The 22,590-nt window shown below is 39.2% G+C and overlaps 1 protein-coding gene across 7 annotated transcripts in view; it reads left to right on the top strand.

The window, feature by feature from the left end:
* Window positions 1-22,590, top strand: part of Atad5 (ATPase family, AAA domain containing 5) — a 46,419-nt gene that overhangs the window by 18,963 nt on the left and 4,866 nt on the right. For 3 of the 7 annotated variants that reach the window (NM_001029856.2, XM_011248989.3, XM_017314529.1), the window contains 12 exons: window positions 142-296; window positions 1,023-1,182; window positions 1,606-1,794; window positions 3,134-3,230; window positions 4,408-4,496; window positions 4,734-4,873; window positions 5,815-5,965; window positions 10,624-10,800; window positions 11,126-11,262; window positions 12,341-12,434; window positions 15,726-15,790; window positions 18,916-19,096. In NM_001029856.2, the coding sequence (NP_001025027.1) occupies window positions 142-296; window positions 1,023-1,182; window positions 1,606-1,794; window positions 3,134-3,230; window positions 4,408-4,496; window positions 4,734-4,873; window positions 5,815-5,965; window positions 10,624-10,800; window positions 11,126-11,262; window positions 12,341-12,434; window positions 15,726-15,790; window positions 18,916-19,096 (1,635 nt within the window). Of the gene's footprint in view, window positions 1-141; window positions 297-1,022; window positions 1,183-1,605; window positions 1,795-3,133; window positions 3,231-4,407; window positions 4,497-4,733; window positions 4,874-5,814; window positions 5,966-10,609; window positions 10,801-11,125; window positions 11,263-12,340; window positions 12,435-14,376; window positions 14,480-15,725; window positions 15,791-18,915; window positions 19,097-22,590 lie in introns of those variants that run through there. The other 4 variants (XR_001780002.1, XM_006533233.2, XM_006533232.4 and 1 more) reach the window with 4 other exon arrangements.

The raw sequence follows: 22,590 nt of genomic DNA on the forward strand, positions 1-22,590 counted from the left end.
GCTTTGGTTTGTTTGCTAGTGCTGGGAATTGAACTCAGGGTCTCTTACATATTAAGGTTTGTAGGGCCTTTGAATGTTTGTGTGTTTGATATTTAGTAAGTAGATTCAGTGTATAACTTAGTATGCTCTGTTTTTCTTTAGAATATTGGTTATGGCATTTGAAGCCACCTTCTTGTCCTCTGTTAACTGAATTTAAGGAATTAAATACTAAAGTAACAGATCTCTCAGAATATGTTGTTGCTTTTGGTGAATTTTCCACCTTGAATCCAAATCCAAGAAGTAATCCTGCTGCTGTGGTAAGTACCATCCTGCTTTCATAGGAAATCACTGATCATCAGCTGTCTAGGCTAGAGGTCCTCCAGTCTCCAGTTAAAAACAAGCGTAATTGAGATAAATATTCTCAGCTTGGGGGCTGGTGGCACACTTTTAATTCCAGCAGAGGCAAGCAGATCTTGGAGTTTAAGGCCAGCCTGATCTACGGAGTAAGTTCCAGGATACCCAGGGCTACACAGAGAAACCCTGTCTTGAAAAATCAAAAGAAAGAAAGAAAGAAGATAATGAAAAAAGGAATGGAGCTTGTGTGTGTGTGTGTGTGTGTGTGTGTGTGTGTGTGTGTGTGTGTGTAGAATTGGAGAATTGAAAGCTAGGCATTTTTTAATTTTATGTTTATATATATTCCTGAATGCATATGTGTGTGTTGATGTGCACCTGCCCACAGAGGCCAGAAGAGCGTGTAAGATGCTTTGGAACTGAAGTTACAGGTAGTTGTGAGCCACCCAATGTGGCAATGGAGGGTTTATTTGTTTGTTTGTCTTTTTTGTTTTTTTGTTTTGTTTTTTTGTTTTTGAGACAGGGTTTCTCTGTGTAGTCCTGGCTGTCCTGGAACTCACTCTGTAGACCAGGCTGGCCTCGACCTCAGAAATCCGCCTGCCTTTGCCTCCCAAGTGCTAGGATTATAGGCGTGTGCTACTACTGCCCGGCCGGCAATGGATGGTTATTGTACATTTTGTTCTCCATTGCAGATGATGAGGACAAGGAAGGACTTTACTAAAGAAGTAAGAAACCTTTTGCTGGAGGAAATAAAGTGCTCAAATCCAGAATTTTCTTTGGAAAAATATTTTCCCTTGCTTCTTAAAAAACGAATTGAACACCAGGTACTTTGTGAGGGTCATGGTAAACAAGGTTAGTGACAATCATTGTCATTTATGTTTATATTTGAGTTTTGAAAAGATGAAAACCAGCCTTTGACTCTTAGAAATGAATGGCATAGACAGAACTGTGCTGCCAGTTGGCAAGGGAGACTGTTTAGCAGTGTGATGCAGTGGTTGGTCCTTCCAATTTGCATGGATTCCCAACCCAGGCAGATCTAGTTCTGTTAAAATGCTAATCATTCATTAATAACTTGTTAAATGCGGTTATTACAACTCATCCATATGGAAGGCAATCTACATATTAAGGTCTCCGGCTGATGTAATGTTTGATTCTTAACTTTTCATGTTTATGTTATACGACTATAGGACATTTGAGAGTGATAGGAAGATTTTGGGTATTGAAGATTGTTTTTGTTGATAAGTAAGCACATACATTCCTCTAATCCCAAAACAGCAAGTCCACAACTACAGCCTGATGTCAGTCAAAAAGAAACCAAAAGGAAACAAGTGGCAACGGGAAATCAGAAGTCAAAAAGAAAGAGACAAAATGAATATTCAGTGAGCCCGGAAGAGATGAAGGGGAGATCAAAAGACCTTGACGAAAGAATCAGCTCTTCTTGTACAAATCTAGATCCTTCCAGAGGTATACTTTTCAATATCTCAGGGAAGAACTGAACTGATCACAGTAACATGTAAAGTCGAGAGAGAAGCAGTAGACAATGATATTCTGACAGTAGATGATGACAACACTGTCCTTTCCTGGCTAATTGAAGTTTTTCCTCTCTTAGAACTCTTGATAGTTTATTTTTAATCTCTCCATCTTCCCTGCCTGCCTCCATTTTGAGATAGTCTTATATAGCCCAGGCTAATCTCAAACAAAGATAACCTTTGAGCCTCCTGCCTTCACCTACCAAGTGCCAGGACTATAAGCATGCATTACCATACCATGTTTATGCATGGTGCTGGAAAGTGAACCCAGACCTTTGTGTATGCTAGGCAGATATTCTGCTTACTAAGTCACATTGTGAACTCCTAACCTTTCATTCTCTCTTGCCCCCTCTCCCTCTTTTTAAACAACACTCTTCTTGGCTCATAAATCTGCCTGCCTCTGCCTCTCGCACCATCGCCCGGCATGAGAAATATTTTTATGAACTGTTTTCCTTAAGTATATTGTCAGTTTCTTACCTGTATAAATTCCATTCAGATTTTCCTTTTGTTTGGCTGGCATGATGGTTTGGAGAGAATTGGCTTCTTATCAGTCTTTGGTATCTTTTTCTCTTTACTCAGACTGACATCATAAAATCAGAACTGGGTTCTTTAGCTTATTTGTTTCATGGTTCCTATTATTAAACATGGTAATTTAAAATATACTTATTAAAAGTTTTAATGTATACATATTACTCTTTTTTTAAAAAGAATTATTTATTTATGTATATGAGTACACTGTAGCTGTCTTCAGACACACCAGGAGAGACACACCAGAAGAGGGCATCAGAGGCCATTACAGATGGTTGTGAGCCACCATGTAGATGCTGGGAATCGAACTCAGGACCTCTGAAAGAGCAGTCAGTGCTCTTAACCGCTGAGCCATTTCTCCAGCCTCCATTAATCGGTATTTATAATAGTTAGTTTTTACATTTTTTTCTAATTTACTTGTTTCTTTATTTGTTTAATATAGGCTCTCACTGTATAGCATGGAATTCACTATGTAGACTAGATTAGCCTCATTCAGAGATCTACATGCCTCTGCCTCACAAGTGCTGAGATTAAAGCTGTGTGATTGGTTTTTGTTTTTGTTTAAAGTAATTTGAGTTTGGTGTGATAAATTTTAAATGAAAAGTTTAAAAACATTTTTGTATTTTATAAATGAAAGTCTTTCTATTCATATCTTTGATTGCATCTATAATAATTAAATATCTAAGAATGTTTGCTTATGTCAAGGAATGTGTAATATGTTAATATGTTTACTTATTTTTCTTTAGATTCTGGAACTGAAGACATGCTTTGGACAGAAAAGTACCAACCTCAGAATTCGAATGAACTCATAGGCAATGAGTTAGCTGTCAAAAAGTTACATAGGTTGGTAGAACTTGTAAAGGAATTAAGACATAGTTTATAAACTTAGTTTTGCTATTTAGACTAAAATTTATTTAGAAACTAAAAATACATGGAAAGTCTTTTTGGAAAATAATTTCAAGTAAAAACATTCTCTTCTTTCTTTTATTTATTTATTTATTAAATAATTTCAAGTAAAAACATTCTCTTATTTCTTTCTTTCTTTCTTCCTTCTTTCCTTCCATTTATTTATTTATTTATTTATTTATTTATTTATTTATTTAGGTTTTTCAAGACTGGGTTTCACTGTGTAGCTCTGGATGTCCTGGAACTCACTCTGTAGACCGAGCTGGCCTTTAGCTCAGAGATTGGTGTGCTTCTGTCCCCCTCCCCCCTCTAAATGTTGGGATTAAAGGTGTGAGCCAGCCACCACCAGCTAGCTTTTTAAAATTTCTATTCATTAGAGCTTACACTATTGAAACTGTCTCATAAAACTTTCAGATAAGATTATATCTGCTGGTCATGTGGCACCTGTAATCCCAGCAGTCTAGAGATGGATGCAGGAAGACCAGGAGTTAAATGCCAATTTGAACTACAAAGTTCAAAGGCTAGACTGGGCTGCATGATACGCTTCTTTTTCTTTTTGTTTTTTGTTTGTTTGTTTGAGATAGGGTTTCTTTTTGTAGCCTTTACTGCCCTAGAACTATCTCTGTAGACTGGGCTGGCCTCAGACTCACAAAATTGCCTTTCCAGGGCTAGGTGTCATGATATACTGTAATCCCAGTACATGGGAGGCCAGGGAAGAGAATACTGTGAATTCAAGGTCAGTCTAGGCAACATAGCCAAACCCTGTCTCAAAAAAAAAAAAATCAGGAGGGAGGATCATTATGATGGCTGGGGGCGGGCGTTAAGTTGTCTGACAACCTGAATTCCATCCCTGAGCCCACATGGTAGAAGGTGATAGCCAACTCCTCAATGTTAGTCTCTGACTTCCTCAACCACACATATCGCAAATACACTGTGATCCTCCTGAGTTGTGGAATTACAGTGTGGGAATCATAAGTACACAGCACACCCTGTTTATTTGGTGCTAGTTATAGACCACAGCATTTGAGCCTTCAGGACAGGTGTTCTTCCAGCTGAGCTACAACACAGCCCTCTACTTTAGATTGTTTCTATTAACACATTTCTTTTATGACAGTTGGTTGAAGGACTGGAAAAGAAGAGCTGAACTGGAAGAAAGACATAATTTGAAAGGAAAGAGAGATGAAAAAGAGGAAGGTATTTTGGGTTAGTTTTTTTTTTTAATTTTTAAAATTTCATTGAACATTTTAGAGTTGGTTTAGCTAAAATTCACATAAACTTAGTAAAAGATTGGTACTTTTCATGTTTGACTTTTTTACTTTTTGTGAATTTACTTTATAGTATTTATGTGCAAGAAATTTGTAGGATTTAATTGCTGTCTCATGAGGTAAAAGTGCTGCCTAAGTAGTTGATCATTTCATTTGTATTTGGATACTTTTTCAGATTTATCGGATAGCACGGACTTTAAAGGCAGTTCAGATGATGAAGAGAATCGTCTTTGCAACACTGTTCTTATAACAGGACCAACGGGAGTGGGAAAAACTGCTGCCGTGTATGCTTGTGCTCAGGAGCTTGGGTTTAAGGTTAGTAGTTAGCTATAGTGAATGTTAATGTAAGAACTGAACTGAAAAATAAACCCGCCAGTGTGCCTGTAGTCTTAGCATTAAACTAGAAGAGCACAGACCCAAAGGGCAGCCTGTGTTAATGAAGCCTTGTTTCAAGAAAGAGAAGAGGGGGATGGGGAGATGACTCAGTTGGAAAAGTGCTTGTGGACTGAGTTCAGATTCCCCAGCACCTGCATGAGTGCTGCCAGGTAGTGCATATCTGCTGCCCTGGGGCTGAGAAGGCCAAGTCAGGCATTTTTCTTGAGTTTACAAGTGGACCTCACCAATCATGAATACGAGGTTTATCCAAAGACTGTTGTTTGTGTCCTTGTTTGGTTGATGGTAAGCTAGCCTGGCCTGGAGATTGGCCTGCCCTGCCGTTTTGGGTGCTAGGATTACAAGTGTGCATCACCATGTGCATCATGACACATGGATAGAAGGCTCCTTCTTGGGCTGGAGAGATGGCTCAGCCAGTAAGAGCACTGACTGCTCTTCTGGAGGTCCTGAGTTTAATTCCCAGCAACCACATGGTGGCTCACAACCATCTGTAATGGAAACTGATGCCCTCTTCTGTTATGTCTAAAGACAGCTACCGTGTACTTACATATAATATATGAATAAATCTTTAAAATAAAATAAAAGGCCCCTCCTTAAAAACCAGGGTTGCTGTAGATAGAGGAATACACCCAAGGTCATCCTCTGGCTTCCACATGCACTCAGTGTGCAAAGAAGGAGGATGTAAGCATGATGGTTCACACTTGCAATCCTAGCAGTTGGAAAGCTGAGGGCTGAGGCAGGAGAACTGCTGTGGATTTGTGTAAGGCCTAGGCTACGGTATGAGACCTTGTCTCAAGAACAAGAAAGGAAAGAAAGAAAAAAAAATCTATTTCTGTCTTTTACATATATATATATTCTTTTAGATATTTGAAGTGAATGCCTCTTCACAGCGAAGTGGTAGGCAAATCCTGTCTCAGCTGAAGGAAGCTACCCAGTCCCATCAAGTAGATAAGCAAGGTGTAAACTCACAAAAACCCTGTTTCTTTAACAACTACAACATTGGCAAGTCACCAAGTAAGTAATCTATTACTTAAGCTATAGTAATGTTTTGAAAAAATCAAATCTTGAGAGAATAATTCTCATAAGCATCTACAGTTATTTTTTCTATTTTTCTGCACATAAACACACTTTTGTTCCTCAGGCTATTTTGAAGTAAAATAAATCCGAAGGGCATAGACTCTAACATCAACACCATTCTTATATGTTCTAAACACTAAGGGCTTTTTAAAAAACAGCAATAGTATAATCAAACCTAAACGTGAAGCTTGTTCCTTGCTAAAAACAGTCTGATTTCAGTTGTTTGTGATTTTATATGGTTTGTTCAAATCAGGATCCAAACAAGGCCCACGTTTCACACTTGACTAGTTCTTGCTTTTTGGGTTTCTTTAACCTCTCTATCAAGTCCCTACCTTTTCTTTTTTTTTTTTTTTGTTTTTTTGTTTTTTGTTTTTTGTTTTTTTTTTGTTTGTTTTTTGTTTTTTTTTCCATTTTTATTAGGTATTTAACTCATTTACATTTCCAATGCTATACCAAAAGTCCCCCATATCCACACACCCCCACTCCCCTGCCCACCCACTCCCCCAGTCCCTACCTTTTCTATTCCTGTCATTTTTATAATGAAGAACTGAGCCCTTGTCTTACTATGGATTTGGCTTCTTACTGTCCTTCCTTCCTTCCTTCCTTCCTTCCTTCCTTCCTTCCTTCCTTCCATCAGTCACTGGTTATGGGCTCTCATAGATTTATATTCTATTGTGTGACTAGAATACTGAAGTAGGTAGACTTGTTCTCCCTATGATACCGTGAAAGAATACCTGATGCACATCAAGGAATTGATGAATGAGTTCAAGTATTTTCATTCTGGCTCACTCGGGATAAAGCTCTGTCACATCTTTAGTGTTACTATGGGGCCAGCCATCATCTCTGTCTAGTAGACAATGTGTCTCTGCTCACGGGTGATTCCTCTGTTTTTCAGTCCTTTTCTCTTTTATTCGATTTGAATAGTTATTGCCATATATTCAAGTTTGTGGATGTGCTCTGCAGTATCTAAGATGCTCTTGGTGGGTGCTGTCCAGCATAGTTTTCATTTTCAGAAGTTTCATGTGGGTCTTCTTTTATCCTCTGTGTTTCCAGTTATCACATGCCCCATTTTCCTGTAAATATCTGATCACACAGAATATGGTTATAGCTGTTTTGTTATTCTTGTCTATATATCTGTCATCTGTGTAGTTTCTGAGTTAGTTTTCAGCTTTTCCTGTCTTATGGATTATATTCTTCTGTTTCTTTAGGTGTTGGGTGTGTGTCCACATGCGTTTATGTGCACCTTTTGCATGTAGAGCTTACAGATGCCAGAAAGTATTTGATCCCTGGAATTGGGGGTACAGGCAGCTGTGAACTGCCTGATGTGGGTGCCGGGAACTGATGCTCATAGGTCCCCGAGGAAAGCTATAAGTTCTCCTGGCCACTGAGCCATCTCTCCAGCCAATTGCCTGTCAGACTTTGTACAGTTTATCTTGTTAGATCCTAGGTATTTCTGTCTGCTTTAACTTGACCTTTGTTCTGAACTTGTTTGGTTGTTTCAGGTCTGCTATATTAGCAGCATTTAGACCTGGGCTGATTCTGCTTCTCTCTATAAGACTGCACCTGAACACCCCTGCTAGTCTCGCAGCAATGATATTGGTTGGTCTGTCTAGTCAAAAGATTCAAGCTGGGCGTGGTGGCACACGCCTTTAATCCCAGCACTCGGGAGGCAGAGGCAGGCGGATTTCTGAGTTCGAGGCCAGCCTGGTCTACAGAGTGAGTTCCAGGACAGCCAGGGCTATACAGAGAAACCCTGTCTCGAAAAACCAAAAAAAAAAAAAAAAAAAGATTGAATTCAGTCAGGCAAGGTGGCACATGCTTTTAATTCCAGCATTTGGGAGGCATGTGGACCACTATGAGTTTGAGGCCAGCTTGGTTTAAATAGTGAGTTCTAGGCCATCCAGGGCTACATAATGAGAGCGTATCTCTGAAAGAAAAGAAAACAAAAATCTAAATAAAAAAGGGATGAATTTGCCATTCCTAGATTTCCGTGTGTCTCAAGATTTGTTTCCCATGGCTCCTTCCTCATGAGTACTTAATTTTAGACTTGGCAGAAGATAAGATGGTTCTGCAGATTTCCGAGCTCTCTGCACAGCTATCTCAACTTGTGTGTTCTCTCATTCCCTGCAGTAGTCTTCTTAGGACTTGTTTCCTTTCCCACTGCAGCTTAGGAATTCTTTCAAAGCAATAAGCTGGGCAGTCTTCAAGATTAGCTGTTCATGTTGTCCCTCAAGGATTGTCCTTTGTTGGGTGGCAGCCAACAACTTAGAAAGCATTTCATACAGGATGTCAGCTTTTTATTGTTATTTATTGTTTTACATGGAAAATTAAATCCAGTCTCAGATGCTTTTATCTTGCCTAGAAGCAGAATCACACCCTTTTCCTCTGGTGGTTATATCTCCCCCTCTGGCTGGCAGGGAACTGTTCCAGTTGGTCTGTAGTTTTTTGATTGGCCTCTGGAATCACTGGATCTCCTGCCATTCTAGTGTGCCAGATAGCCCTAATCTTAGGGTTGGCTGGAGGTGATTCTTGTTTTGGAAGTTATTTTTTTAATTTCAATGTGAGTATCTTGAAATTAAAGGTAGCACATAATGCCAGGTATGGTAGTTCATACCTGAAATATGAGCACATATTTGAGACTGAGATGGAGGGCTGCCATGAGTTCAAAGCTAGCCTTGGTTGCAAAGTGAGAAACTGTCTTATAAAGGCAAAGAAGCAGTCAGACTTATGGTATAATGGATAGAATGCTTAACTAGAATACAGTGGGTGTGATAGTGATTCCTCTAGTCCCAGAACAGCAGCTCAAGGTTATCTGTGGCTGTACATCTAGTTCAAGGACAGTCTGGGTTTCATGAGACCCTATCTAAGGGGACTTAGGTATCAAAACAGTAGTATATAATTTTTAAGATTAGTAATCCTTTGCCTGTGTCAAAAATGGAAAACTAAAAAGTAGTATTTCCGCTATTTATTCATTATAAACAAATGTTTTAACTAAGATTTTACATCTCTTACCTATGTTTTTGCCTGCATGTGTGTACCATGCTTGTGCCTAGTTCCCACAGAGACCAGAAAAAGGTATTGGATCCTCTGGAATTGGAGTTCTATAGTTGTGAGCTATTGAACTCACAGTATGGTGCTAGGAATTGAACTAAAGTGCTTTGCAAAAGGAACACGTGTTCTTAACTTTGAGGCTTCTTTCCAGCCCCAGAATGGCCTGGTGATTTGTAAATAAACTTATAGCAAGAATAACTATTTTAAACTCAAAATTGTCATTGTGTTTCCTGAACACCTCCAAAATGTAAGTGATAGGATATGATCCATGGATATAGAGCAGACAATTGAGCAAGGCTCAGTTACGGAATTATGTGAGTAGGATGGCTACCACGGAAGATACTGCTCTACTGCTTAATTAAGGCTGTCAGAACTGAGACAAGGATGGAAGGCCTCACGCTGCAAGAGAGTAGAGATCATCCCTTTATGTTCTGACTTTGTATACATCCTCCAGAATATCTTTCTAAATACACACTGTTCGCATGTAATAATGATGTACTATAGAGGCCAGGATATGCCATTACCTGTTTTTTCTCCAGTATCTTCTGATTTCAAGCAGCTATAGAAAAAATATAACTGGAGGAATTGCGAGTATTATTTCAAAATTATGTATTTACATTGGACATTTGGTGCATACCTGTACTTAGAAGGCAGAGGTAGAGAGGATTGCTAGGTCTGCCCTGGCTCCAAGAATGGAACTGACTGGGGAGGTGAGAGAATAAAGAAAAATTTAAAATACACACATGGAGAAAAGCTGGGCTCAGGTGGACTGGGCTCTTTGATGGAGAAACCCTAACACCTCAGAATCTCAGCAAGTTTATTAAATACAGTTGAACAGAGAGGCAGGGTTACTGTATACAGCTGCAACCAGAGATGGGGTTATTACATACAGATAAAAAAAGGAGGCAGGTTTCACTCTTCTAAGTAGGATTGTTCTTCAAGCTGTAAATATGGGGAGCGGGAGGCTATGACAGACTTTTTCTGCACATATTATCAACATCTACACACAGATGAGAGGCTTTACCATCACTCTGAGCCTGGGGACCAGGGTGCCATTTTCCCATGGGTCTGAGGCTCCACACCTCAAAAGTTTGAGTCAGCCGTGTATGGTGGCGCACGCCTTTAATCCCAGCACTTGGGAGGCAGAGGCAGGCAGATTTCTGAGTTCGAGGCCAGCCTGGTCTACAAAGTGAGTTCCAGGACAGCCAGGGCTATACAGAGGAACTCACGGAAAAAAAAAAAAAAAAAAAAAAAAAAGAAGTTTGAGTCTATCTGAGTATCTTAGAAAGACTGTTGGAGCCAATCAAAGAAAAGTATGTAACTTTGGAAAAGAGCATCTTTTCCAACTAGCTTCTTTGTCCTGTCATTCTCTTAGAATAAATAGAATAATATGCTAATATCTGTGTTGAGCATTTACATATAAGAATGAAAGAAAATGTCTGCCTTTGGTTTTTCTCATGTAAGAGTAGAAATAAACTATAGATGACTTTATCTGGCCATCAGTGTAATTTAGAATGTTGTTAAATGCAGTTTGTTTTTCATAGAAAAGTTAAACTCCCCGGGGAAAGTTGTTACATCACCAAGGAAGCTTCCTCCATCGTCACCAAAGACAAGTGGGCAGAAGCGAGCACTTCTTCCTAAAACTTTGGCAAATTACTTTAAAGTGTCCTCCAAATCCAAAAGTAATGACGACGTAGGAGCACTCATGGGAGATGACAAAGGTAAAGCAGAAGTTAACAAAATAAATTAGCTTTGATGTATAAAACTGGGAATGGATTTCCTGGATTCCTGTGCTAATAGTTCTAAATATAGAAGCATCGCTATTGAGTAAAGTTTGTTATTGGAGTTCAGTTTGTGGGTATACCTAGTGTTTTTTTAACAGTTTGTCCAGGTATGGTAGTGCATACCCTTAATTCTAGCACTCTGGAGGTGGAGGCAGGTAGTTCTCTACAAATTCAATGCCAGCCTTATCTACACAGTGAGACCTTGTCTAAAAAAGCAAAACCAGTGAGTGTTACCTAAAATATTAACATTGTATTAATGCAGGAGTCAAAAATTCGTCTTTGGAACAGAGGCAACTTATTCAGACTAAATCAACCAATGCAAATAATTCACATATTAAAGATGTTGGAGCTGAAGAATCCAACAGGAAGAAGGCGACATCACTCATTCTCTTTGAGGAGGTAGGCTGGCAGGGGTGTGTTCAGGAGGTGTTATAGTAGGAACATTTAAAGATTACTGTGTGCTGCTTCTCTTTTCTCTCTCTCTCTCTCTCTCTCTCTCTCTCTCTCTCTCTCTCTCTTTCTTTCTTTCTTTCTTTCTTTCTTTCTTTCTTTTTTGGTTTTTCGAGACAGGGTTTCTCTGTGTAGCCCTGGCTGTCCTGGAACTCACTTTGTAGACCAGGCTGGCCTCGAACTCAGAAATCCGCCTGCCTCTGCCTCCCGAGTGCTCTGATTAAAGGCGTGCGCAACCACGCCCGCCCGGCTACTGTGTGCTTCTTAAAAGAAATTTTAAGATAGCTAAGAAATCCAAGAATACTTATCTCTAGAATAATATTTTTTTATAAAGAATGGTAATTAAAAAGCATTTTCTCTGTATTATTTTATATATGTGGATGTTAGGCCTGCCTGTATGTCTGTGCACTGTGTGTGTACAGCACCCTTGGAAGGCAGAGAAGGGTATTAGATCACCTGGAACAGGAGTTACAGGTGGTTATGAGCTACTACCATGTTGATGCTGGGAATCAAACTCAGATCCTTAGCAAGAGCAGCCAATGCTCTTAACCACTAAATTATCTCTCTATCCTTGTCTAGAATAATTCTAAGATGATCAACATATTTCAAGGATACTATTTTATTAACAACTATAAAAATGACTCAACTACCCAGTGATTAGTTAGCGATTTTATTTTATTTTTATTTTTAATGTTTACAATGTGACCATCTTAAAGGTTTCTTTATGGAATGAGACAAACTTTTCTCCAGGCAGTAGTGGTGAACACCTTTAATCCAGGCAATCAGGAGGTAGAGACAGGCAGATCTCTGAGTTCAAGGCCAGTTTACAGAGTGAGTGTCAGGACAGTCCGAGCTACATAGAGAAACCCTATAAAAAACGAAAAACAAAAAACGAAAAAATAGCAACAACAACAACAACAAAGATCTATGTTGGCTTTGACATAGTATATCTACTCAGATCTATAACTGATCTAAGTGAGTGTATTGTTGCTCTTACTATATTAATATTCTAATAAATGGTTTGTAGGTTGATGTCATTTTTGATGAAGATGCTGGGTTTTTGAATGCAGTCAAAACCTTCATGGCAACAACTAAACGACCAGTAATTCTCACGACAAGTGGTATGTAAAAATAATTTCAGTACTGTTTGGTTTTGTTGAAATATTTTGGAAGAGCTACTAACTTTAGACATCAGGTGAGTGAGGCGGGGTATGGCCTGGAGAGAGCTCAGCAGATAAAACCTACCGGACAAATCTGTTGACCAGAGTTTGATGCCTGAGAAACGCACAGAAAGGTAGAAGGGGAAACCCAGTTCCCCAGGGTTGCCCTGATACATACATGCTTATGTACCCACACACAGACATCATGCACACAGAACACACAAGAATTATAAGTAACATTTTAAAACAAATGGGGTTACTGGAAGGATGGGTTAGTGGTTAAGAGCACTTGTTCTTACAAAGAACCTGGGTTCAGTTCTCAGCAACCACATGGTAGCATACAATTAATTATCTGTAACTCAAATTCTAGGAGATCCAGTGTCCTCTTCTGTTCTCCTCAGGCACCAGGCACTCACATGGGATACAGACATACTTGTAGGCAAAACACTCAAACACAAAAATAAATAAATTTAACTCCACCCTAAAAAAAACAAACCAAACCAAACAAACCAAAAAACCTAGTATGATGGCACATGTCTGTACCCAGTACTCACAAGGCAGAGGAAAGAGAATCCCCACAAATTTGAGGCTGGCCTAATGTCTGTAATGAATTACAGGTCAGCTAGTGCTACATAGCCAAATCCTCTCCCAGTCTTAGTCTGAGCTAATTACACTTAAGCAGAGGCAGGAAGCTGAGATCTTTAAAGCTAGCTGGACACTGTATCAAGATCCTGCTTTGAAAATAGAAGAAACACACATAGGCATACACACACCTCATAGCAAGACCCTGCCTTGTAAACAATAGAAACACACAGGCATTGAGCCCAGTGACCACACGCAAAGCTCTGGATAGGATCCTCAGCACCAACCCTCCAGAAAAAGTCAGTTGAAAAATTCTTTTTTAAAAGCAGCCTGTGCTCTTAACCACTGTGCCGTATTTCTAGCCCCTAGATTTATTTTTACAATGTGTATATGAGTGTTTTGACTGTACCATGTGCATGGTGCCCACAGCAGTCAGAAGAGAGCAGCAGATCCCTAGAACTGTAGTTATGTGTGGTTGCAAGCCACCAAGAAGGTGCTGAGAACCTAATGAGGTCCTCTATAAGAGCAAGAAAAGCTATTAACCAATTGAGCTCTCTCTCCAGCCCTTGGAAGCTAGTTTATTTGTTTTGTTTTGTTTTTCAAGACAGGGTTTCTCTGTGTAACAGCCCTGACTGTCTTGGAACTTGCTTTGTAGACCAGGCTAGCCTTGAACTCACAGAGATCCACCTGACTCTGCCTTCTAAGTGTTGAGATTAAAGGTGTGCACCACAATGCTCTGTGGAAACTAGTTTTTTTCAAGTAAGAATTATTCATATTTGTATTTACTCGCAGCTCTTGTTAGTAGTTATAAAATTCAGTATATATGAGTATAGCAATGGCTATTTAAAAATGTATACTACTTTGGATCACTGTGTCCAGTGTTAAGACACTTAAAAGACCTAAACTAAGGATTGCCTAAAACAGAGACTTACAAAATAGTTGATATATCTATTATAGTTTAATATATATAATATATATGTTGTTATATATTATATATACTTAATATATAATATATATAGTTTAATATATATATCAGTTGAGCAGTGATTGTGGAGGGAGGCAGAGGCAGAGGGAGGTGAGTTTGAGGTAATCTGGCCTACATAGTGAGTTCCAGGACAGCCAGGGCTGCGCAGAGAAATCCTATCTTCAAAACAAAACAAGTCCTTTTCTTGTTTCTTTGTCATACCTATAATTAGCAACCAACAGAGCGTGTGTGTGTGTGTGCGCGTGTGTCTGTCTGTCTGTCTGTGTTGTAGTCTTATTCTTTAGGCAGGCTAGCTTTGGCCTCAAGGAGACATCCTTCCTCATCCTCCGTTTGCAGGGATGAGCTCCCTCCTGGTTCCCCGCAGATCCCTAATGAATTTATTAGCACTTCTTCATCCCATGATAAAACTTCAAGGAGATCTGTTTCCTGTTTAGTTAAAGTAAGTCTTCATCAGGGTCACAGAATTCTATCTACCTTGGGTATGAGAACTGGGTGTTTCACTTTAAAAATCCTTATAGTTTTTTTATTGTTGTTTGAGATGATCTAGAACTCTTGAATCCTCTTTGCTCAGACTGATGGCATTATAAGTGTCCACCAACATACTTGGCCATAATTTTAAAAAATGTTTTTATTATTTATCACCTATATCTACACATATGGGCCATAAAACCTGTGCAACAGAGCATATATGGAGATCAGAGGACAACTTCTGGTAATTGGTTTTCTCCTTCTATCAAGCAGGTCCCGGGGATTGAACTCAGGTTGTCAGGCTTGGCAGCAAACAACTCTACCTACTAAGCCACCTGATTACTCCTATAAGAAAAAAGATATTAGACTGGATGTGGTAACGAATGCCTATAATCCCCTCACTCTGGAGGCTTATGTCGGAGGATTAAGTACTACTACATAGCTAGATCTTGGCTTAAAAACAAAAGAAAAGTAAACTTTGCAACTATTCAAAAGGCTAACTGCTGCAATGGTTCATTTCTGGTGGATGTTACCCTCCATGTCTTCTTTCTTTGTTTTGATGCTAGGCCTATTCCTTACCAAGGAGCTATATCCCCAGTTCTTCAATTACTTAAAAATATGAAAACCTTAATAATCATAGGTTAGGTGATAGCTTCATTAAAATGTCCTTCTGTAGATCAAAAGAGAAGGTTCCATAGGGGGTTATAATTTGCATGATACTATTGTTTCCTTTTATCTATGAGGAATACGTCCAAGACCCCCCCCCCCAATGGTCAGTGGTTGCTATATACAGTTCATGGTACCATAGTGTATATACGCCTTCTTCCTATACATATATATGTAGAACACTTGTAACCTAGTCACATTAAAAAATTAATTACCAAGAGAACAGTCAAAACACCTGGAGAGCTGGTTCATCAGTTAAAAGCACTTGCTCTCGCAGAAGAGCCAGGCTCAGCCCCCAGCCCCTGAAGACCAGAAGTGTCAGTTCTAGAGCTGTAGTTACATGCAATCATGAGCTGTTTCAGAGAGGCGCAAGAAACCAAACTCTAGTCTCCTACTAAAACAAAAGGCACTGTAAACACAGAGCCATCTCGACAACTCCTGTTGTAAATATACTATAAATATTTACTTTAGATGTTGTCATAGAAGAGTATAACTGGGAAATGTTAGTTAGTGGTCTTATTTTATTAAAATATTATGTTGTTTTCCTATAGATCCCACATTTAGTCTAGTGTTTGATGGCTGCTTTGAAGAAATCAATTTCAGTATTCCTTCCCTGGTAAGTTTTGAATTTTCATGATTACAGATTATATATATTACAACTCTGTAAAAGATATCTTTTAAATTAGATTTATAGTTTTAAAATGGGGGGGTAAAATGGCTTATTTATTTTTATTTTATGTGTATTGGTATTTGCTTACATGTATGTCTGTGTGAGGGCATCAGATGCCCAGAACTGGAGTTACAGAGAGTTGTGAGCTGCCATTTGGGTGCTGGGAATTGAACCTGGATTCTCTAGAAGAGCCCTTAATCACTGAGCCACATTTCCAGCCCCTTGAAAGGTGTGTTTTAAAGGGAAATGGTAAAGCTTCTGAGCTTCAAGAAACTTGTGATGATTTCCTCTTTTGCTTTAAAATGAGGTTATTTTTCAGATACTAAGTTTTCTGTGTACCCTAATATTACTTTTTGGGTTGGGTTTCTGGGGTTTTATTCCATTGAGACTGTCTCACCATGTACAGGGTTTCTCTGTGTAGCCCTGGCTGTCCTGTAACTCACTTTGTAGACCAGGCTGTCCTCGAACTCAGAAATCCACCTGCCTCTGCCTCCCGAGTGCTGGGATTAAAGGTGCGCACCACCACGTCTGACCACTTTATTCCTAATATTTTATTTTATTTTATTTTTATTTTATTTATTTATTATATGTAAGTACACTGTAGCTGTCTTCAGACGCACCAGAAGAGGGCATCAGATCTCATTATGGGTGGTTGTGAGCCACCATGTGGTTGCTGGGATTTGAACTCCGGACCTTTGGAAGAGCAGTCGGGTGCTCTTACCCACTGAGCCATCTCACCAGCCCTATTCCTAATATTTATGTGATACTATGGTGTTGGCTTGGTTATTGTAACTAGACCAAGCCTTGAGAGTAGAAACTGTAACCCTTCTAACTGTTCTTTTACAAAGCCGTTTTGTTACAGGTATTACTCCACTAATTATTATTATTTCTCCACTAATTTTAGAGATCGATTTTTTACAATTTATTCTGGTGTTTTATTGGAATTGCATTGAATTTATAGATCAAATTTGGGACAAATGACATTTGATAATACTGAGTCTTCTAATTAAGGTTTTTTGTTTGTTTGTTTGTTTGTTTTTTTGGTTTTTGGTTTTTGGTTTTACGAGACAGGGTTTCTCTGTGTATCCCTGGCTGTCCTGGAACTCACTTTGTAGACCAGGCTGGCCTCGAACTCAGAAATCCGTCTGCCTCTGCCTCCTGAGTGCTGGGATCAAAGGTGCGCCACCACACCCGGCTCTTTCTAATGCTTTTATTAATTAGGACTTCAGTACCACACTAAATAGAGGTGCTGATAGTGAACAGTCCTAGCAATATAGAGAAGTTATAGAGGAGGTAATTACTATCACTGTGGCCATAAAAACAGCTGCAGAAGATGTTGTTGTTGTTGGTGGTGGTGGTGTTATTGGTGTTGTTGGTGGTGTTGGTGGTGTTGCTGTTGTATATTTGTGGTAGGATTAAGGATATGCCCTGTCAACGCGATTTTAATCATTTTTATATAAACAATAAATGTATTACTTACGTTCGATTTTTCTATATTTTATGTTACTCTTGAATATTGCACTGATACATGTGGTACAGATTTCATCCTGTATTCAGTGCAATACACACATGCTTAAACCACACAGATATACACACATATACAGACACCTGCTGCATTCACACACTCATCCACATAAAATCTACACATGATTAGAATGCTTCATTATCTCAGTACTTGGGAAACTTGAGAAAGAAGGATTGCCAATTTAAAGCTAAATAAGGTTGTGTAGCCAGCCTGGCTTCATAACAAGACTTTGTCTCAAGAAAGGTGGTAGTGTACGCCTTTAATCCCAGCACTCTGGCAGAGGCAGGTTCGAGGCCAGCCTGGTCTACAGAGTGAGTTCCAGGACAGCCAGGGTTAGACAGAGAAACCCTGTCTGGAAAAAAGAAACCAAAACACAGAAAATAAAAACAAGTCCTGGAATTCTGATATAATGAAAGAAGGTTACTATCCACTAAGTTCTAATCCAACAGATATTTAACATTGTCCCTTCTGTCATTTATTTGTAAGCACATATGCATCTATGAACTCAATACAATTTTCTATTTGATTTTAGAAAAACATGTTTCAATATTGCTATGATATTTATAATTTTAATGGTTATAAAACATGTCAGTCAGTCAGATATAGTGGTGCACACCTTTAATCCCAATACTCAGGAGGCAGAGGATGGTAGATCTTTGAGAATCCTTAGACTTAGTCTATGGAGTGAGTTTCTCTCAGGGCTATGCAGAGAGGCCCCATCTCAAAACTTAAAAATAAAACAAACCCAACAACAACAAAATTCTGTCAAGTGTACCATTTCTTAATCCAGCTTTATAAACTTCCTGTAGTGTTCAAGTTGGAGAACTTTGCATAAGTTTCTTTGCAAGGTTTAATGTAGTACACACCTGTAATACCAGCATCTAAGGCAGAGGCAAGGAGGATCCTGAGTCAGCCCAGGCTATAGAGCCAGATCCTGCTTAAAACAACAGCAACAAGACAAACACAAATCGGTACAGGGGAACATGCATGTAATCCTAGCATTTGGAAGGTGGAGGCAGGAGGATTATAGGTTCGTGTTTAAGGCCAGCCTGGGTTGTATCTTAAGCACATAAACACATTTTGTTGTTGTTGTCCTGGACTATGTACAGTAAGCTCAAGAAAAATAAATGTTTTAATTTGGTGGTATATGTTCTTGTATTTTTTTTTTTTTTTAAATTTCTTTTTTTTTTTTTTTAAGATTTATTTATTTATTATTATATGTAAGTACACTGTAGCTGTCCTTCAGACACACCAGAAGAGGGAGTCAGATCTTGTTACGGATGGTTGTGAGCCACCATGTGGTTGCTGGGATTTGAACTCTGGACCTTCGGAAGAGCAGTCGGGTGCTCTTACCCACTGAGCCATCTCACCAGCCCTGTTCTTGTATTTTTTAGAGAAATTTTATTTTCAAAAACTTCTCAGATACTATGGATTGTTAGCAAAATTCGTCATCATTATTCAGGTTTATTGCTATATTTTCTGCAATTTATGTAATTAACCATGTGTTTCTCTCCCCTAAATCTTGCCTTGTTTTTCTATTTTTAAGCTAAATGTTGCCAGCTATCTACAAGTGATTTGTCTAGTTGAGAATTTCAGAACTGACTTTAAAGACTTTGTAACCTTGTTGACTGCAAATGCTTGTGACATCAGAAAAAGTATCCTTTACTTACAGTTTTGGATTAGAAGTGGAGGTGGAATTTTAGAAGAAAGGCCATTATCACACTGTCGTAAGTAGTCTGTTATGTGAAACTTTTTGATTTGGGGACCATATTCTTATATATACTCTATCAAAGTATTTCTAAAATTATAAGTTAAGTGTCTAGCTATGCTAATTTTTATAATACACATACATGTATTTATTTATTTGGTCTCATTTTTGCTTTTGGTTTATCGAGGCAGGGTTTCTCTGTGCAGCCCTAGCTGTCCTAGAACTGGCTCTGTAGACCACAACTCAGAGATCTTCCTGACTCTGCCTCTTAAGTGCTGGGATTAAAGGTTTGCACCACCACTACCCTACTTTCATCTTTTTAATAAAGGTTTTAAAACTATTAAGTGTAAGTAAACAGCCAGATGTGGTGGTCGTGGACATCTGTAATTGCAGCAGTTTAGAGGCAGAGGCAGGCTAATCAGAAACTAAAGGCCAGCCTGGGCTATATAACACCTTCTCTCAAATCACAAAACAAAAAGAAAAAGTGCAAATAGATTGAACTCACAAAAATAGAGGGAAACTTTTTCCCAGTATGGTGTTGCAAGCCCATGCCTCCAGTTCTGCTGTCTCTTACAAGGTGAAAAAGACAGAGCCCCTAGAGAACAGGCCTTAGATTTTTCTACCACACCTCTCAAGCTCCCTGCAGTCTCTGAAGCAAACCTGAAGTTAGTAATGACAGTGTTTGGGAAATGGAGGCTAGAGGATCAAGAATTGAAGGTCATCCTTGGCTTCATAGCAAGTTTAGGACAGCAAAGAATGGAGCTAGAGAGATGGCTCAGTATTTTTTTTTTTTTTAAAGATTTATTTATTTATTTATTTATTTATTTATTTATTTATTTATTTATTATATGTAAGTACACTGTAGCTGTCCTCAGATACTCCAGAAGAGGGCATCAGATTTCGTTATGGATGGTTGTGAGCCATCATGTGGTTGCTGGGACTTGAACTCGGGACCTTCGGAAGAGCAGTCGGCGCTCTTAACCACTGAGCCATCTCGCCAGCCCATGCTCAGTATTTAAGAGTACTCACTAACTGCTTCCAAAGGACCCGGCTTCAACTCTAGACACCCACATGGCAGCTTATAGCAGTCAGTAACTTAGCATCTGACACCCTCACACAGATATGCATGTAGGCAAAATACCAATGCACATCATAGATAGATGGTTGGATGGATGGATGGATGGATGGATGGATGGGTGGGTGAATATGAACAAACACTCCAAACTATTGCTTATACACTTGTGGACATACAGTTTCTTATAGAATTGTTGTTACCTTCCTTCTTTCACTTATAAAAAACATACCTGTGTCAGGTATGGTGATGTATTCCTGTGATCCTGGCTGAGGCTTAGGAGAGGTAAAGTCCTTCTTAGCTGCATTGAGTTCAGCCTGGACTATAAGATCTACTAGGTCAGTGAGGTGTATTTAAGTATAAAGTCCTGGGGGCTTTTTGTTGGTCTCTCTATGATAGTATATGCATGCTTTGTGTGGACCCGTGTCTTCCTCAATTTCTCTTGCTGTTTCCCAGTTTTGTTTTGTTGTTGTTGTTTAGTTTTGTGGGGGTTTGTTTTGTTTATTTTTGGTTTTGTTTATTTGTTTGTTTTTTGGTTGGGTTGGCTTGGTGTTGGTCCCCCCCACCACAGACCAAGTTTCTCTGTGTAGCCCTGGCTGGTCTTGAACTCACAAAGATCCATCTGCCTCTGTGATGGGAATAAAAGCATGCACCACCAGGCTTGTTTTGCTTTTATTTTTTTTAATTACGTGTTTGCATTTATTTATTGGTGGTGTGGAGATCAGAAGACAACTATAGGAGTCAGTTCCCCTCTACACTATGAGTCCCAGGGCCTGAACTCAAATTGTCAGCTTAGCCACAGGTGCCTTTATCTGCTGAGTCATTTTATTAGTCCCTTTTAAAAAAAAAAAAAAAAAGATTTATTTATTATTACAACTAAGTACACTGAAGCTGTCTTCTGACTCACCAGAAGAGGGTGTCAGATCTCATTACAGATGGTTGCGAGCCACCATGTGGTTGCTGGGATTTGAACTCAGGACCTTTGGAAGAGCAGTCAGTGCTCTTTACCGCTGAGCCATCTCTCCAGCCTCCACCCCCCCATTTTTGTTTTTAAGACAGGATCCCATGCAGTTCTGTCTTATGTAACTATACCCAGCTTATATGTCTTTGTAGCATATTTAAGTTTGTAATTCTAATTTTCTTAAGAACTTGGGGCCGGGCATGGTGGCACACGCCTTTAATCCCAGCACTCAGGAGGCAGAGGCAGGTGGATTTCTGAGTTCGAGGACACAGAGAAACCCTGTCTCAAAAAACCAAAAAAAAAAAAAAAAAAAAAAAAAAGAACTTGGTTTCAGTAATATTTTTCTCACATGATACTTTTAGTTTTTTCTGCTCTCCAGTCACTGTTTAACCTGATGAAACCTGATTATAGCATAAGCAATTATTGATTACTTCCTCCATTCTAGGTCCCACGTTTTCATGTGTCAGCCGTGCTTGTTCCCTGGGTGTTGCTAGTTTTTGTTGCCTGCTCCATAGTCACACTTCTGTAGGGAAAGATTCTGCTCAAATAAATGATCACACAAACCCAAGGGCAACAAACAAAATAGGAAAGAGGAAGATGAAGTTCTATAAAACGAATCCCCTGTCATTTTTCTTTTCAATTAGTTCCAAATTTAAACATTATTTTTCTTTTTTTAATTTATTTTTATTTTATATACATTGGTATTTTGCCTGCATGTGTGAGGATTTTGGATCCCCTAGGACAATTGTGAGTTGCCATACAGTTGCTGGGAATTGAACGTGGGTCCTTTGGAAGAGCAGCCAGTGAGCCACTGAGACATCTCTGCAGCCCTTAAAAATTACTTTTTAAAATAGAACTAGCCTGGGCTGCAGAGGTGGCTCAGCTGATTAGAGCACTGACTGCTCTTCCAAAGGTCCTGAGTTCAATTCCCAGCAACCACGAGGTGGCTCACAACCATCTGTAATGGGATTGATGCCCTCTTCTGGTATTTTTGAAGACAGAGACAGTGTCCATATAAACAAACAAACAAACAATAGAACTAGCTAAAAGTTTCCTTCACTGTAAGCTGGCAACTTTAGCAAATTCTCAAAAACTTAATGCGATAAGGCATTGGGGGGAAAGCCATCCTGGTACATGTGTGTGATGGCGCCCACCCTGAGGCGGCAGGATCAGATGTACAAGGCTGCATATCTTTTTTTTTTTTTTTTTTAAAGATTTATTTATTATTATATGTAAGTACACTGTAGCTGTCTTCAGACACACCAGAAGAGGGAGTCAGATCTTGTTACAGATGGTTGTGAGCCACCATGTGGTTGCTGGGATTTGAACTCTGGACCTTCGGAAGAGCAGTCGGGTGCTCTTACCCACTGAGCCATCTCACCAGCCCAAGGCTGCATATCTTAGGAATAACAGTAGCAGTTATCCTCTGACCACCAAACACACCAAGAAGGTCAAGGTTATCCTTGCCTACATTGGAAAT

This window comes from Mus musculus, chromosome 11 (assembly GCF_000001635.26).
Source record: "Mus musculus strain C57BL/6J chromosome 11, GRCm38.p6 C57BL/6J".
Lineage (NCBI taxonomy): Eukaryota > Metazoa > Chordata > Mammalia > Rodentia > Muridae > Mus > Mus musculus.